This window comes from Ixodes scapularis, unplaced genomic scaffold (assembly GCF_016920785.2).
Source record: "Ixodes scapularis isolate PalLabHiFi unplaced genomic scaffold, ASM1692078v2 PGA_scaffold9__187_contigs__length_104089568, whole genome shotgun sequence".
NCBI classification, from domain to species: Eukaryota; Metazoa; Arthropoda; class Arachnida; order Ixodida; family Ixodidae; genus Ixodes; species Ixodes scapularis.
The window spans coordinates 88,961,542-88,977,686 of NW_024609884.1; the positions used below are offsets into that span (position 1 = coordinate 88,961,542).

General features: G+C 44.9%; 1 protein-coding gene across 1 annotated transcript in view; it reads right to left on the reverse strand.

Moving 5' to 3' along the window:
- LOC8053526 (RCC1 domain-containing protein 1) overlaps window positions 1-16,145 on the reverse strand; it is a 48,161-nt gene that overhangs the window by 15,025 nt on the left and 16,991 nt on the right. Inside the window, 2 exon segments of the mRNA XM_040218277.2 lie at window positions 2,807-2,995; window positions 3,706-3,827. Coding sequence (XP_040074211.1) covers window positions 2,807-2,995; window positions 3,706-3,827 — 311 coding nt within the window.

Consider the following 16,145-nt stretch of genomic DNA (forward strand, 5'->3'; position numbering starts at 1 on the left):
ACCATGCCAGCCACGTAAAAGCCAATCAAGGAAGTAATTCAACTTTTTTTTTTTCTAGGTTCCACGCCTGTGGCTGAACGGCACAAGGCTTGTGAGCACACGCCAAGAAGCTTCAGAAGGATCACAAACCTACTGAGATTTTATGCAAATTTAGCAAAGCGTTTCTGCAAGGATGCGTATAATCACCTTCATCGCACGCAACCTTAAAGTTTTATCCTGTTTTGTAGTTAATTTCTTTGATTCTTCAGCGCAAAATAGTGAGAAATTTCTTTTGTATATTCTACTGCCTGTTGAATAAAAATGAATGCAAAAGAACAAGCATTGCATATTTTTTTGTGTATGTGTCACTTTCGTTGCTTTGCTAGTTTTCTGCTGCTTTGCTGCTGGTCTCGCGTTTCAATGCTGGCTTGTGTGCGTTTCAAAGCACATTAACCAGCACTGAAACGCGAAAACCAGCCGCAAAGCAGCAGTAGCCTAGCAAAGCAACACGCAAACCGGGCAAAAAAAAAGAAAAGGTACAATATTTATTTTTAATTTAGTGTAGAATACCGCACATCCGTCCATTCCACATTAAGCACCCATATCCAAATTTCTAAGATCTGAGAAAATATGCACAGTACATTTATAAGTAAAATTGATGACCAGACAAGCGCCCATTCCTCATTTTTTCGCGATTATCTCTAAATTTTAAGTGGGCGCTTGCCCGGTATTTTACGGTAGGTGGCGCAAGCTACCGCCCATCCATCCAAGCACACTGGCTTGGATGGATGGGCGGTGGATGGATAACCGGTTTCGGTTTCGCTGTGCCGCCATGTTGATTTTCATACAGCCTCCGGATACCAGGGGATTCAAAAGGCGCTGCGGACTCCCAGGGTTTACCATATCGTGTTCCCTGGGCGGTAAAGGAAGTTGCACTCCTCTACCTCCGGGCTCTCGAGGGGGCGATTCAAAGGGACGGCATCGTCCCTTTGAATTGCGTTAGTGAACCCATCGTCGTACGAATGTTCTGAAGAATCTGAGTAGTAACGCTCGTGCACTTTCTGTTTTATTGCATGCGAAGCAATTAAATAAATGTGCCGTGTTTTCTCATCCTTCCGTATACTTGGCCAATTTTGTTACCAAGGTAAGGCTGCATTTTCTTGACATAAAAACTTTGTTTCGCTTTTTGCAACTTGTGAATTAGGGGTTCAACCTATATTCCGGTTCAACCCATATTCCAGTTTATACGGTAGTTGAAGTAGACAACGACCTTGAGACAAATTTGTAGCAGGTTTTACATTTCCTGTTAAAACACTGCAGGTGCAGAAGCCACCCCAAACGGCAGCCGGTTATATTAGAAGAGTCCTCGCTGAGTGCTGGTTGTCACATAATTTTTCGATGCATCATCCAGCTCCATCTTCTGATAATAAGTGTTCCGGAGATCCGACTTGGAAAATTTCATGCCTCCTGCCAGCTTGGTCCAGATTTCCTCCACCCGCGGCACTGGATAAGTCTCGATGTGCGCAGCCTGGCTCACTGCAACCAGTCCCCACACAGTTGGATCTTCCCATCCTTCTTTAAAACTGGAACCAACGGTGCCACCACTCCGATGTGCGCACCGGACTCAAGGTGGCTTCGTGTTGCAACCGCTGAGGGTCTTGTGCCACCAGATCCTGGAGCATGAAACGTCTGAGAAACCTTGGCCTTGCTTCTTCCAGTACTCTTATCCTGGCCCTGACACCACAAAGGGTGCCCTCTGCAAACAGCTCGGGGAACTTGCCAACCCAGTCCTCTGTCTATGCGGTGGACGTTGAGCAGGCTATTGAGTGGCATCCCAAAGGCACTCGCCCAATTTCTCCCCAGAAGGGTCCACAAAGTGCAAAAGCTTTATTTTGTTTGTAGAGTCTCTACATGATGCTGGTGATAATTATAATTGCAGAAGGTCTTAAAATGCAGCTATTTGTAGACTCCAATAAAATATTCAAGTAGAATGTTTTTAATTATAGTTGACATCGCCTAGTTTTCTAATTCATTCATAAGTAGCAAGAGCTGTCTCTTGGTGTATAATGGCATCTTGTTAATGAGTCACTTTCGAATAATGTTTACATTTTGCTAGAGTGTTAGTCTATGACTAAAAAATAGTAAAAGTTAAGAAAAGGGCCAATTAGCTCATCACAATCTCAATTTATGATTCCACGGTAACTAATGCTGGCTGCCAAGTTAACACACTGCAAAAGATCTGTGTCATATGATAATTTACATGCATTCTGCTGCACAGAGTCTTGCAGGCACTGCTGGCGAGCTACTAAATGTGACCCTTTGAGTTTTATACACTCAGTGTAAGTTAGCAGAATTTGGCATTCTGCTTTGCAGTGGGCTGCTTTAACAAATGGGAGGATGGAAAGTCACTTTTCCCAAGGCACATCGGCCCAGGTCAGTGACAACCGGTAGCACCGATCCTATGCAAGACATAGCCCCAGTAACGTTACCCTTAGGCACAGCCCAATGAGAAGCCCCGAATGGCTCAGGGTTATCAACTCTGGGCCAACTTATTCTGTCCGCCCCAAGAAGTTTTAAAATGGAGAGAAGTCACTGACACGGGAAAAAAGTGCCGCAGAAGCGCCCTCCTGTAGTGTCATACCCTTTTTTAGAGTGAACACAATCGCGTCCACTCTAAAGTTTGCCCTCTCCTTTGGCCCGTGTCACTTTCCTTCTCCCTCGCCGCTCATAAACAGGTTTTCATGAACCTCAGAAGTGGCCCACAAAAACAATGAAAGCAGCGCAACAACCGTCAAAAATGAGAAAAGGAAAGCCCGAGACCAGGTACCTGCGACAGCAGCCGTGTGCCGCGATCCACAGCTGGCCGTCAGCACGTCGGTGAGCGATGCCACCAAGTGGGGGATTGGCCTGACTACGACTACTCGGGCTTCCCTGTACAACTCGGGCTGCCCGTCGGGACAGGGTAGTGCAAGCTGACCGCTTTCGTTCCATCCCCAGAGGTACAGGTCGTCAGTGACTGAAATATCACGAAAAGAGTAAGCCAGTAAGGTCGCGCAAAATGCTTATCAAGCGTTTTCTAACGTCCCCTTCAAACCTACACAGCTACGACACTGGTGGTCATAGCTGTGTGCTTTGAAGGTTGAACGCGTGCACACAGTGAGCGTTGGCCTGTAAGTAAAGAGAGGTTTTTAATCTTGAGCCACAAATGCTTCTGCATTCTGGTTTCATCAAATACCTCCTATAAAATTGGTTCCTAGAGCTGGTGATGAATGCTATTGAGTAATTTTGTAAATTATAACCGAAGCTGCAGCCGATAGCAGTACTGCTCGGTAAAACGAAATAAAAAAAAAAAAACGCTCATGTCGCTTGTCGCATGAACTTCTAACGCCCGAAAACTGATAACTCAACCTGCTGACCCAATGGTTTCAGCCACGCTTGATATTGCCCTCTGTCACAAAACGCCTATACATTAGGTGCTGAATCAGCATTAACTCAGCAACACCTAATCAAATGGGGAGCAACGTCAAAAATTTAACAGCTGCTGAAGCCTCGATACTGGTTGAGCTTTTTTTTTAAAGATAGTGCGGCAGGCCTTGTAAGCTACGCGCTCGCCTGGGCTTTTTCATATTGCCCGCGATTGTACATTCAACGTTGCCACTGCCCACACGTCTTACGGTAATTTAACTTGCCAGTGCACCCAAACCAGAGAGACCAGGCAACACTCACCACTGATGGCAGCTGAATGCCAGCCACCGGCAGACACCTCCCTTATGACAATGCCTTCAAGTCCTTCTATTGGTCTGGGTGTGGACTCGGGGTCCAGCGTTCCATGTCCAAGCTCCCCATGACTGCGAGGAGACAAAATTAATGCGTGCAGTTTAGGCTTTGTTGAAGAATCACTCGAGTCGCACAGCTGATGCGAACCCATCAAGAGTTGAATACTCCTAGCTTTTTAGGGTGAGGAGGGATTAAATGAGCAAAATACAGTCTGTGTGCAGGCAAGCTGGTAGAAAGAAGTCTACCACAATGAATTTAAACTGAAACTGGGGCAGGAGGAAAAATGTTTGACAGTGGTAGAAAAAGGAATAGGGACAGCTACAACTGTCAAATTTATTTTCCTCCTTCTGCCCCAGTCTCGGATTAAATTCATCGTGGGATTAAACATATCAGCAAACCTGGGGCTACTGCCTGCTCCCAATTTTGGTTGCTCTCAAATTTCACGGAGGTTCTCTAAAGATTTCAAGGGTGCTCGCTTCACAACTTTTCCCAAAAGAAATTACAGGAGGGCACTTAAGGCTGCTTATGTGTAGGAGTGCAAAGGCATTCATACACACAGCGCGATTCTACAAGCAGCGTGCCCCGCTGTCCTCCGCAGAGACTGGCAGGGCCTCTGTGGCTGCGTGCGCGCCACTCTCTCTCTTTTTACGACGTGCGGGCCACAGCGCCAGGAAGAAGGCTTCTTTGTGGGGTTGCGTTATTTGGAACTATGACGCGTCGCAGCCAATGGGGAATTTATTGCTCGTTTCACTCAGCCGGGATTGAGGTGATTTTTTCACTCAGCCAAAATTTAGGTGCTGTCTTTCGCGGTTACAGACAACGCCGACTGCGCTCCGTGGGACGGTTAATGCTTTTGCATTAATAATCAGAGAGCAGAGTGTTTGCACTGAATTACTTTGTCTTTTTAAATTTACTTCGCTAGGTCTTGTTCTTTTCTGGTTCGCAGCAGGAACACATTTTCACCTTTTTACAAGTTTAAAATGCAGCTTGGTTTCTCCGTCCACAAATTCCTTGCCTAGCTCTTTTGTGAGTCAACCCCATCATTAATATATCACACTGCACCAGTCTTGTACACGTTACTAAAAAAAAGTAATCGATTACAATTACTATTACTCTTGGCCAAAAAGTATTCGATTAGATTACTTGATTACTCGACGGCAAAACTAATTGGACATTACTTAAAGAAGTAATCGTTACTTTTCTGATTACTTTATTGTGTGAAGACACATCTTTAGCGCTCATAACAATGAACTACTTCCAACCTATATTTCACATTTGCACAAGTATTGAAGAAGAAAAACTGGCTCCCTCTTTGTGGTCGTTGCACCTTCACAATGCGGACACAAGCATAGAATTCGTTTGATGACGTTTAATGATTTGGGCGTTCGCCAGTGTGTGTGTGTGGGGGGGGGGGGGGGGGGGGGGGGGGGGGGAGCGGAGGGGGTTCTAGATCTTGTTAAGCTTGAGCAAGGGTTGTCGCTCAAAGTTTGCGTCGCTCATTTTATTATTCACATGTGAATGAGCTCGCATGTTGTACAAAAGAGCAGCAGCTCCAGGATTTGAAACGGATCATGTGTAGCATCTATTAGCGGAAGAGATCGCCCCGACCACTGCTCAACTCGAAACATTGCTTGTCACAAAAGACCACGTAGGAGAAATGGGGAAATATTTCAACTGCCTTGTTATATTTTGCATCCGCTTTAGGCATTCTTCGGTTCTGGTTCTCCTACGGGCTGCGAGTAGGTACCCTAAGCAGGATGTTTTTATTTTGTTTTTATTTCTGTGTGTATGTGCGTGAGGGGACTAGTTTGAACGAAGGTCTCACAACGCTACATCCTGCTTCCTCGAACTTCGCCCTGAATGGCCTTTGCCATGCACTGTGGCTTTCCTGGGGCTTCCCACTACCAGTCCCAGCTCGAAAAAAAAACAAAAAAAAAAAGAAACGGACATTCCACAGAAACTGTACATAGAAAGAGATTGCCCTCGTTTCCTACAGCTCCGCAAAAATCTTTCTTTTTTCCGTTCAAAAAAAAAGGGAAAAAAAGGAAATATTATTTTTGTCCTTTCACAAAAAAGGCGTATGCTTGGGGGGGGGGGGTAATCATATTACTCTTGTGATTACTGCCTAATAAAAGTAATCAACTGATTACAAAATTACTCCAAAAAGTAATCGATTACAAGTAATTTGATTACTTGTAATGGGTACGGTACAAGTCTGCACTGCACTAGGGTGTCTGGAGCGCATCTCCGACCAGCGTGTTTAGTGTTCCACAATGCCCATGTGTCAGAGCACCCCCAAAATGGTAGCAAAATAAATTGCAGGGGTTTTCGGGTAATGCGATGGGTTGCTGCAATCCTGTCGGCCAGGTGTAGAACCTCCAACAAAAAAGGTAGAACCCCCAGCAAAAAAGGTAGAACCTCCATCGAAAAAGACAATCTGATAGAGGCATTGCAGCGCCCCAACCCGTGGCTGCTCGAGTTTCTATTAACTAGCTGGCTGACTACAAAGCGAGCTGCAAAGAAACACGCTTCTACTGCATCCACCTCTGCAACTGTGCCACTGCCAAGATCACGGCAATCAACACCCATTACACGGCGATCCACACCATTACACCTAGAAACCGAGGGGGCCAGGTGAGGATGTGGTAAACGCACCAGTCGCAGGCACGTGCCAGGCGCCATAAATGCGCTCGTACGTAACGGCAACAACGATGGCTTTCCAACCTCCTTTCGTGGCTTCATGCTTTCGCTAATAAAGTTCGGAGAACAGGCTCACTCGGTGGGGTAATCACATAGTCTGATTCTGAAATATCCTATTCACTATTAATGCATAGTTTAGAAACCTATATTTTAAATCCTGCTGAAACAAATTGCCCATTGAGTACTATCTAGTAGAGAAAAAAAAAAAGAGAAAGTGCAAAATAAGGCGGCTAGATTAGTTAAACAAAATTATACAATTAAAGAGAAAGTGTCACTGCTATGAAACCGCAACCAAACTGAGAGCTGTTGGAATTTAGAAGATGGTGTCTTCGCTTAAAGTTTCTCCATTCAATGTTCGACGGTTAAACTGGGATAGATATTGTAAAATACCGGGGCAGCGCCGACCCCGCATTTACTGAAAACTGGGTTAATCTACACATGGACGTCTGTCCGATCAAATCGGGCGCTAACGTATAATTTGCAAAATTCCCAAGTTTTAGAAATGTTAATAGTGGGCGCTTGAATGAAGTGGGCGCTTCTGCGGTATTTTACGGTAAGTCGAAATACATCCACCCATCTACCTTTTTACTTTGTCCTCTGTTGGTAAACTACTACTTCGTGGCAGTATTAAACCAATTTGAGAAATCATCGAATTTATATTGTCATTTTCAGGCAACTCTACTGGGTTATAGAACCACACGTTTGTGATGTCCCATTTTGTGATGCGAAGAAAATATTTTTTCTCTGGAAAATTAGGGGGTGGATTTTGTCATTTTTTTAGCACGGCATCTGCCCAAAGTAACGGTAAATAACAAAAATAGCCGGCACCCCGTGAGTCGTTCTAAAGGGGGCCATTGAGGATAGTCAGAATACTGCAGCTGCACCCAAAAATGCGGCACGTGCCGGAGGTTTTTTTTACTAGCCAATAGTATTTACATATTATAGTTATTATTCCTATATAATGTTATTTGTCAACTGGCACACGTCACAGACATTTACGAGGCACGCTTTTTTTCTTTTTAGCATGAATACACTTTTACGAGTAAATAACAGGGGGGAGGGGGGAAGATTCAGCACCTAGGTAATTAAAAAATTCTATACACATATGTGCGCGTGTGGACGCCCAAGCAGATTAAGCACCCCAATCTTTGAATGTAACAAAACAAATGCTGAAGGTAAATTTAACAAGGTCCCATGACCCCCTCATATATCGAGTGGATATCCCAATTAGGCTCTTAGTAGCTAGGGGTGGAGGATTATGGATACTGAAAAAACAAAAAAAGACTTGCGCTTACACCACTAGGTCATAGTTTATTCATACAAATTAGTGAACACATATTAAAAAGTCATACTTTTCAACCACAATGTGCAAAGAAACGAAAGCGGTAGCTTTAGCATGGTCGCGCAATGCAGGTGTAATGGTGCTGTCTTGTACTGTACCCGAATACGGATGTGCGACATAGTTAATTCTCATAGCCGTCATGGATGTCACCGACGGCCGCCACCAGTGCTCGATAATCGGTGAAGTAAGCAGGTAAGTGTGGTGGAAGTTTCTAAAACCATCCAACATTACACATAGCAACTGGATACTGCCAAACTGGGATTTCGTGCAACGCGAGTAATGTTTGAAAACAAGTCTTTAAAGCAGACGGCACTACGATTCTCCCTTCATTGTGCAATTCTTGGCGGGACGCCAGGGCAACCCTCCTCACTCTCTTCGCACGGCAGAACCGACGGAAAGTCCTGACATCTCTCTCCTCGCGCCAAGACGGCAGAGAAGGGCTTTTTCCTTCTTCGCTAGCGTAGCGATGATGGCCCACGAGGTCGAAATCTCTGAAAAGTGTTGCCCGTAAAGCTACCGCTTTAAAATTGATATTCGTCAGAAATGATTAAATTATTATAATAGAAACCACAACTTTCTAGATTTAGCTTGTGAATATTTGTATTCAACAAATTTACAAGTTTGGACACAAGCTCAGATTGTCTGAGCAACAAGAATAGCGAAGGCATCTTACACCGATGGCCATTTTATGTCAGGACCCAGAAAGTAAAACATTTTACGAGGCACAAAGTCGGTAGATTAAAATGTTTCGGTTTTGAATGGCATGTGTGATGCTACAGCTCATCACGGGTCATAGCATCAGAAATTGAGAGATGCGATTAAAAAGAATGAATATATCCATTATAATATGATATGCACAAAGTAGTCGTTGCCGAAAGGTTATAGCCCATCGTGTGTGCGGCCGCAGCAAGCTCACTTTTGTGCATCGGCGCTGCGGCATTCGCTGGCTGCGAGATTTTTGAAAATGAGGGCGAACATTGCTCTTGAGTTGTGTTTGCTGTGTTGTCAAAGCGAGCGTGATGCAAGATCGAAGTTCCCCCTCACTTTCAAAAACCTTGCAGCCAGCGAGTGCTGACAATAGCAGCGCCGCTGCACAAGAGCGAACTCACTTCGGCCAAGCGCGCAGTGGGCTCTAAACTTCTGACAAAGACTGTACTTCAAATAATAATTTTTTCCAGAAAAAAATATACACCAGGCAGGTATTTAAGGCAAAATAATTTCTGTGAACGACGATAAATATAAAGAAAGACCGCTCTGATATAGTTCTACTCGAACCGCCGAGCAAACAGTGCCACCATTAAAAGTTTGCAATAATTTTTTTGCAGAAACAAAATACACGCCCATTGCGGTGCACGTTGAAATAATAAGAATTCACCTAAAAAAACAATGCTGCAAACCACTTACTCCATACTTGAACGAAGTTGCCGCGAATGCTTGAATCGAATACTTCACAAGACTTGCGATGATGCGCCTTTGTATCCCAACAAAGCACGCCTTTTTCAAACGCTTGGGTAGAGCGGAGAAGGAGTCGCAGCGAGACAAACAAAAAGACAAAACATTTCTTTTTTTGGCAACGTGATGGCTGGTGCCGGAGCGGCGGAAGATGGCAGCGACCGTGGCAAGGTTGTAAAAGACGCGCAACCTGCGTAAAATGCGAGCACCAGTGCCGAGACTACGGTGAGGGCGAGAACTATTTGAGTGAGCTGCGAGTATGATGGTCATGATGAGCTGTGAGTGTGATGACTGTGATGAGCTGCGAGTGATGACCGTGATGAGCTGCGAGTGTGAAGGCCATGATGAGCTGCGAGTGTGATGACCTGTGAGCATACCTCGGCAAAACTCACTCATGAGTGCACTCACTCACTTCACTCACCCTCACCAATCTAGCGTGAGGTGAGGGTGAGCGAGTTTGTAAGCCTTGAAAACTCGTAAGCTTGAGGTTGAGCGAGGGGCATGAGTTCGGTGAAGTGCATGAGTTCTTGAGTTTGGTGAGGAGTGCAAGTTTGTGAGGTTGGCGAGTTCATGAGTTTGGCGAGGTGCACGAGTTCGGTGAGTTCATGAGTTCGGTTAGGAGTGCGTGTTCATGAGTTTGGCGAGGCATGAGGTCTCCCCGGCGGTCATTCATGCTACCGAAGACAATAGTGAGTTTTAGTAGACCGCGTTTCACCCTCCGCTACCCGGAACTCTACAGCCAAGGCCATTGGCACGCAGGCGCACTAACGATTTCTTCGTAGCGGAGGGTCACAGAGGGGGAAACACGGTCTACTAAAACTCGCTAATGCTGCATACGCCGCGAGCGATGGGCCGAGGGGGAAACACGGTCTACCCCTTTCCAACATGGATTTCGCCCGGGATTGTCTTGCACAACCCAGATGGTAGAATTTTTTCACGAATTGGCACAAGCATATGACAAGGGCCTTCAGACAGACTGTATTTTTCTTGACTTTCGGAAGGCCTTTGATCTTGTACCACACAAATTTATTCTCCATAAATTATCAGCACTCAAAATATCTCCTAACGTTTCTGGATGGCTCGTTGACTATCTTAGATCTAGGACTCAAGTAGTGGTAATTAACGGGAAATTGTCCGATTCTACCCCAGTTACCTCCGGTGTGCCCCAGGGCTCCGTGTTGGGACCGCTTCTGTTTTTGATATTTATTAATGACATTGTTGAAAACGTTTCATCTTCTATACGGTTGTATGCAGATGACTGTGTTATTTATCGCGCGGTAAGAGATTCCGATGAATGTGCTGCCCTCCAGGAGGACATCGATCGTATAGCGAGCTGGTGCTTCACTTGGGGAATGGAATTGAATGTAGCGAAATGTCACTTTGTGAGGTTCACGAAGAAACAAAAACCTGTAATTACCACGTACAATATAAACAGCGTTGTAATCAACTTGTCACTCAAAGTAAAATACCTGGGCGTCTACTTCTCTCATAATCTTTCGTGGAATCACCACATAGAATACATGTCAGCTAAGGCAAACCGGATGTTAGGTTTCATCAGGCGTAACTTTAAAGATTGCCCACGCGAAGTAAAAAATACCCTTTACCTCACGAACATCAGGCCGATTCTTGAATATGCCTCCGAGCTATGGGACCCTTACCAACAGTACCTCATCAACGACATAGAAAGTATTCAGAATAGGTCTGCCAGGTTCGTTCTTAACTCCTATAAGTGGCGTCAAAGCGTGACCGCCTTAAAAGAGGAGCTCAAGTGGGAGCTTCTCCAAACTCGCCGTAAATGCCTTCGATTAAAACTACTACACGCGATCCATTACGAACTCTCTGGAATTGATAAAGGAACATACTTACTTGAACCACATTTCATTTCCCAAAGACGTGATCACTCGAGGAAAATTAGACCTTTCTCATCCAAAACTGACATTTTTAAATATTCTTTCTTCCCGAGCACTATTTAGAGCTGGAATGAATTACCGGAGGAATTAGTGTTAGAGAAAAACAACTCAAACATTTTTCAAGCTCTGCTTGGCCTTTAGCACTCAATGTATGCTGTCTTCGTTATGTGTTATTCCTTGTTACGCGTATATTGGTGCAACAATGAGCGCGTTTCTCTGCGTTACATTTTCGCAGGGCTGGTTTCATGTTGTTCTATGCCTTGCTGCAGGCTGCGAGTGCTTTTACTTAATGTTCTGTGACGCCCTTTGTTTTTCTTCTTTTTTTTTTGCCCCTCCCCCACTATAATGCCTTCACGGGCGCTGTGGGATACATGTAATAAATAAAATAAAATACTAAAACTCGCTAATGCTGCATACGCCGCGAGCGATGGGCCGCCGGATTGGAGCCTTATAGTCGCGTCTTACGAGTCCTGTGTGCGAAGAGAGCCTAGTGAAACGAACGAGAGGTGTGTGCGACTCATGCGGATACAGAGGCATTTCTGGAGCTGGAAGGCTTTCTTTTATATGCTTTCACTCCATAACATAGAAAAATAAACTCCGGTTTATTTTCGACTCTTACCAGACACTTGTAGAATCTGCCCTCTCTCCGACACTCAAAAACGGAAAAGTAAATTGAGTCTAAATGAAACTCAGCTACAGGAAGCATCCAAAAGGATTGAGAACATAGTATCTAGGCAACCAGAAAGAGAATAGACATATGAGGATCTATACTTATTTTCACCTCAACAGACATAGTGAAAAAGAGTTCCTGCGGAGCATCGCTAATTTGCCCCTTTATGTAGAGAATTAAGATATATGCAGGTTTATTTTAGATTGGATACATGTGCTATCCTATCAAGACATACACATTTCAAATGCCAAAAGCATCGCTTCATCCTTGGACAGCAAAATCTGTTTTTCCCGGCACGGCGTATGAACAATGCGCAAAACTTCCTTTTTTCTTGAGGTGAAAACGAGTACAGCAGACAATTTTAGGAGAGAATTAGGGAGATATATAGAATTAAACAAGAAGGAAAGCGAAAACGAAAGCACAAACTAAAAAGCTGACGGGATAAGGAGGTCAAGGCAGCCACCGCACGACGCCAAGAGGCATCTAGGGAGCACAGGCGGCACAGGTGATAAAAGAAAAGGGGGCCATTCAAGCAGAAGTAGCGTCAAAATGGGAAAACTTCCAGAAAAGAAAAAGGGAGGCATCAGCTTTAATACAGTCCAAAACTGGGAGTGCAGGTGTACAGTGGATGGTGGAAATAAATAAAAAAAAAGATAGGAATGCGGCAAAAAGGTTTTAAGAGCACATTAAAGTGCAAGGAAGAAAGACAGAGGGGTGCCAGCACTTTCTGATCACACAGGGGTGCAGAAAAGTAGAGGGGGAGGAGGCACCAGGATGTATTAGGCATACAATCAAAAAGGCTTTTTCACACCTTGAGCAGAGGGGGACAGTGGAGAGCACTGACAGCAGCAAGGCACAGGAAGAGCAGACTAGTGTAACAATGGAGGTGGCCACAAGAGAACGGGGCAAGGCAGAAAATAAGGTTCCAGCATTATAGCAGGTATAGCAACAGGCCCAGATGATATACCCATGGGACTCGTAAAGACCCTGGGGAAAACAAGCAAATCGAAGCTACGACATGTGATTAATCAAATAATTATTGGAAAAGACATACCCAATGATTGGAAACTAAGCAAAATGAGACTAATATATAAAGGCAAAGGAAACAAAGACAACATCAAGTCAAACCGCCCAATAACAGTAACATCAGTTTTATACAGATAGCTATGCAGATAGTAAAGCGAAGAATAGAGGAATGGGCAGAAGGAATGCAAATTCTCGGCAAGCTTTAAAATCAATTCTGAAGAGACAGAAAGCTAATAGATAACTATTTATCAATGAAGGGCCAAAGCCCCCTATAGCTGTCTTATTTCGACATCAAGGGAGCGTACGGTGATGTGAACCAGGAAAAACTCTGGGGTCAGCTGAAGGGGTATAACTTAGATGCAAATTTGATTAATTTCTGCAGCAGGTGTACAGACAATAATGTATTAATAACATGGGAAACAGAAACTACACAACCAGTAGCAATAAAAAGAGGGCTCAGGCAGGGCTGTCCACTGTCACCTCTGCTCTTCATGATGTACCTCAGTGAAATGGAAAAGGAATTAGAGCAGAGCAACTTCGGTTTTGATGCGAGTTATATGGAAGGAGGGAGAAATGTAATACAGGTAATCCCAGGACTGATGTATGCAGACGACATAGTACCGATGGCAGATAATTGCGCTACATTACAGGAACTAACTGGAATATGTGGAGAGGAAGGGGCAGCTTGGGCCCGAGTTTTAGTAGAGACAAGTCTGGAGTAATGGTGATCAACCACGAAAAGAGGAAACTCGTGAAAATACAAGACATTGAAAGAGACCATGCAGAAAAATACAAATATCTGGGAGTATGGCTCAAAGAGGGAAGGAAATACAGTATAGACCACTTACAACGTAACCGCTTATAGTGCAGGATCGGGTATAACGCGGCTTTTTTAAACCACCGGTTTGCCTACCATAGAACTCCATGTAATTACATACCGCTTAAAATGCAGGCGCGCGAAGGGAAATACCGGTTATAGTGCGGTTTCTGGAACAGCCCGCCGACCGACCAGCGCAGCGAGCACGCTTCCCTGTGCAACACTAGATCGACTAGATAACGGCGCTAGCCGCAAGCAGCACTTGCGGGGCAAGGAGGTTGCTCGAAGAAGCGGGGAGAAGCGAAGAGAGAGGCTTCAGTTGCCATAGCGACGGAGGGACGCACGCTTGTGTCGTTCACGTGCGTGCGTCTCTCCACTGCGTTGGAGACAACCGCAACAACAAACCAATCGCAGGTCGAGGAGAAGTGTTCACGCGCGTTGCATGCCGGTCGCGGGCCGGCTTCTTCTATCCGCAAACATGGCGTCGGTTGTGATCGTCGATGTAGACGGCGTGGTGGAAGCTCATCGTTCCGCGTAAAAGTGCTTTCCTTGACTGTGAATTTTCGTTGTGTGGCGCTATGATAACCCAGCACGTACTAGAAGGAAGATCCACCGACTCGTGCGGCGATGTCGTGGCGGCACTCTCAAGACAGCAGAAACGCCCGTGTCGTCGTGTTTGTTTACTTCGACTACAGTGGTGCTTTCTAAGCATTTGTGTTTTCGAACATCGCCCAGATTTCTTATTTGGAGCATTTCATGCCTGTGCTCAAGTTGAAGGTATTACTGGCGCGTACCGTATAAAGGATGCGAATTTTCACGCGTTTTCATCACCGGAGAAAAGTGATTAGGTTTAACAATCCTGAACTCTCGCAACGTCCGTCTGCAACCCGCGACGCCGTTAAAAGGCTGCGCCAGGCAAAAGCCGCTCATTTCTTTCGAAATGTGTGACACACTTAAGAGAGAAGTGAACTAGTCTGGTGAAATAAAGACATTCCTCAAACTAAGCTTTGTTTTTCATCTAACATAAAATAAATTCTTTTATAAAGGTGAGTTGTCTCATGGCATGTATTTTGGCCTGAAAAATTGATGTTTTGGTTATAACACGGTACCGCTTATAGTGCGGATTTTCACGACTCCTGCGACATACGTTATATGCGGTCTACACTGTATCTAGAGGAACACGAAGAAAATATAATTAGAAAAGGAAAAAGAAATTCAGTAATTATGAAACTCGAGGCACTATGGAATTGTAATATGTAGATATGAAGTTGTCAAGGGGTATATGAAAAGGAGTAATGGTGCCAGGACTGTCTTTCAGCAATGGGGTGCTGCGTACGAGATCATTTTCAATCGGGACTGAAAATTCAACAAAGGAGCGTGGGCAGATTAGCACTAGGAGCACATGGAACACACCAAATGCAGGGGGGCATGGGCTGGTCGTCCTTTGAGAACAGAGAGGCAATTAGTAAATTGACATTTGAAGTAAGGTTAACCAAAATTGATGATATCCGGTGGGCACAGAAAGTTTTCAAGTATTTATACACAAACAGTTTAGACAAAGATGGACAAACCAAACCCAAAAGCTGACATTTAAATACCTGCATCCCAGTGATGGGGCTGAGCAGACTAGTTCTGTGAAAAAGGAAGTGAAAGAGGCATAAAGAAAAATGTGAGAGGGAAGAAAGCAGGAAAAATTGGCTTTAACAATGTACAGGTCACAAAAACAGGACATAAGAAAGGAAAAGGTGTTTAACTCACGTGGAAGCTCTCTACTGTTCGAGGCGAGAACAGGAGTGTTTAAGAAAGAGACATACAAGGCTAAATTTCAAGAGATAGACACATTATGTGCCGTATGCCATAGTGAGGGTGAGATGCCACAACATTTGGTTTTAAGTGCATGGGGCTTCGCCCTGCCCTCCCTGAAAGGGTAACAAATCTAGCGGGGGCACTGGGTTTTGTTGACGAGGAGAGAAGAATGGGGGAGAAAAGAATTAAAGACACAAAGAGGAGTTCAGAAGATGAGTGGAAATTATCCAGGGAAAATTTAATGAAGTAAAACTAAGTAGCACAGCTGGGGACAGGCAGGACAGAGGAAAATTGGGACTCCCTCCCGCGTGGCTCCGGCCCAAAGTCTCAAACCCCGTCTCCCAGTGGGTCCAGTGTTGGGGGAACGCCAAATAGGTTTGACAAGAAGAAAATCGGTGTCTCACTCACTGGGAGGAGAAAGCAAGGAGTGATGTTTTTAGTTTTTGGCCCGATCCCCCATAGGTCATCCTGGCGATACCCCACACTGCCAGGTGATAGTTACAAAATGCAGAGGGAAAGCAAAGCGGCTCAGAAGGGCAAGGGGAGGAATCATACTTTTGGTTCCTAGGTTAGGTGGTGCAAGCTACTGCCTGTTACAAAGGGTACAACCATTAGCACCCATCCATCCATCCATCAGAATCATTTGGCAATGTAACGAACCTGGCT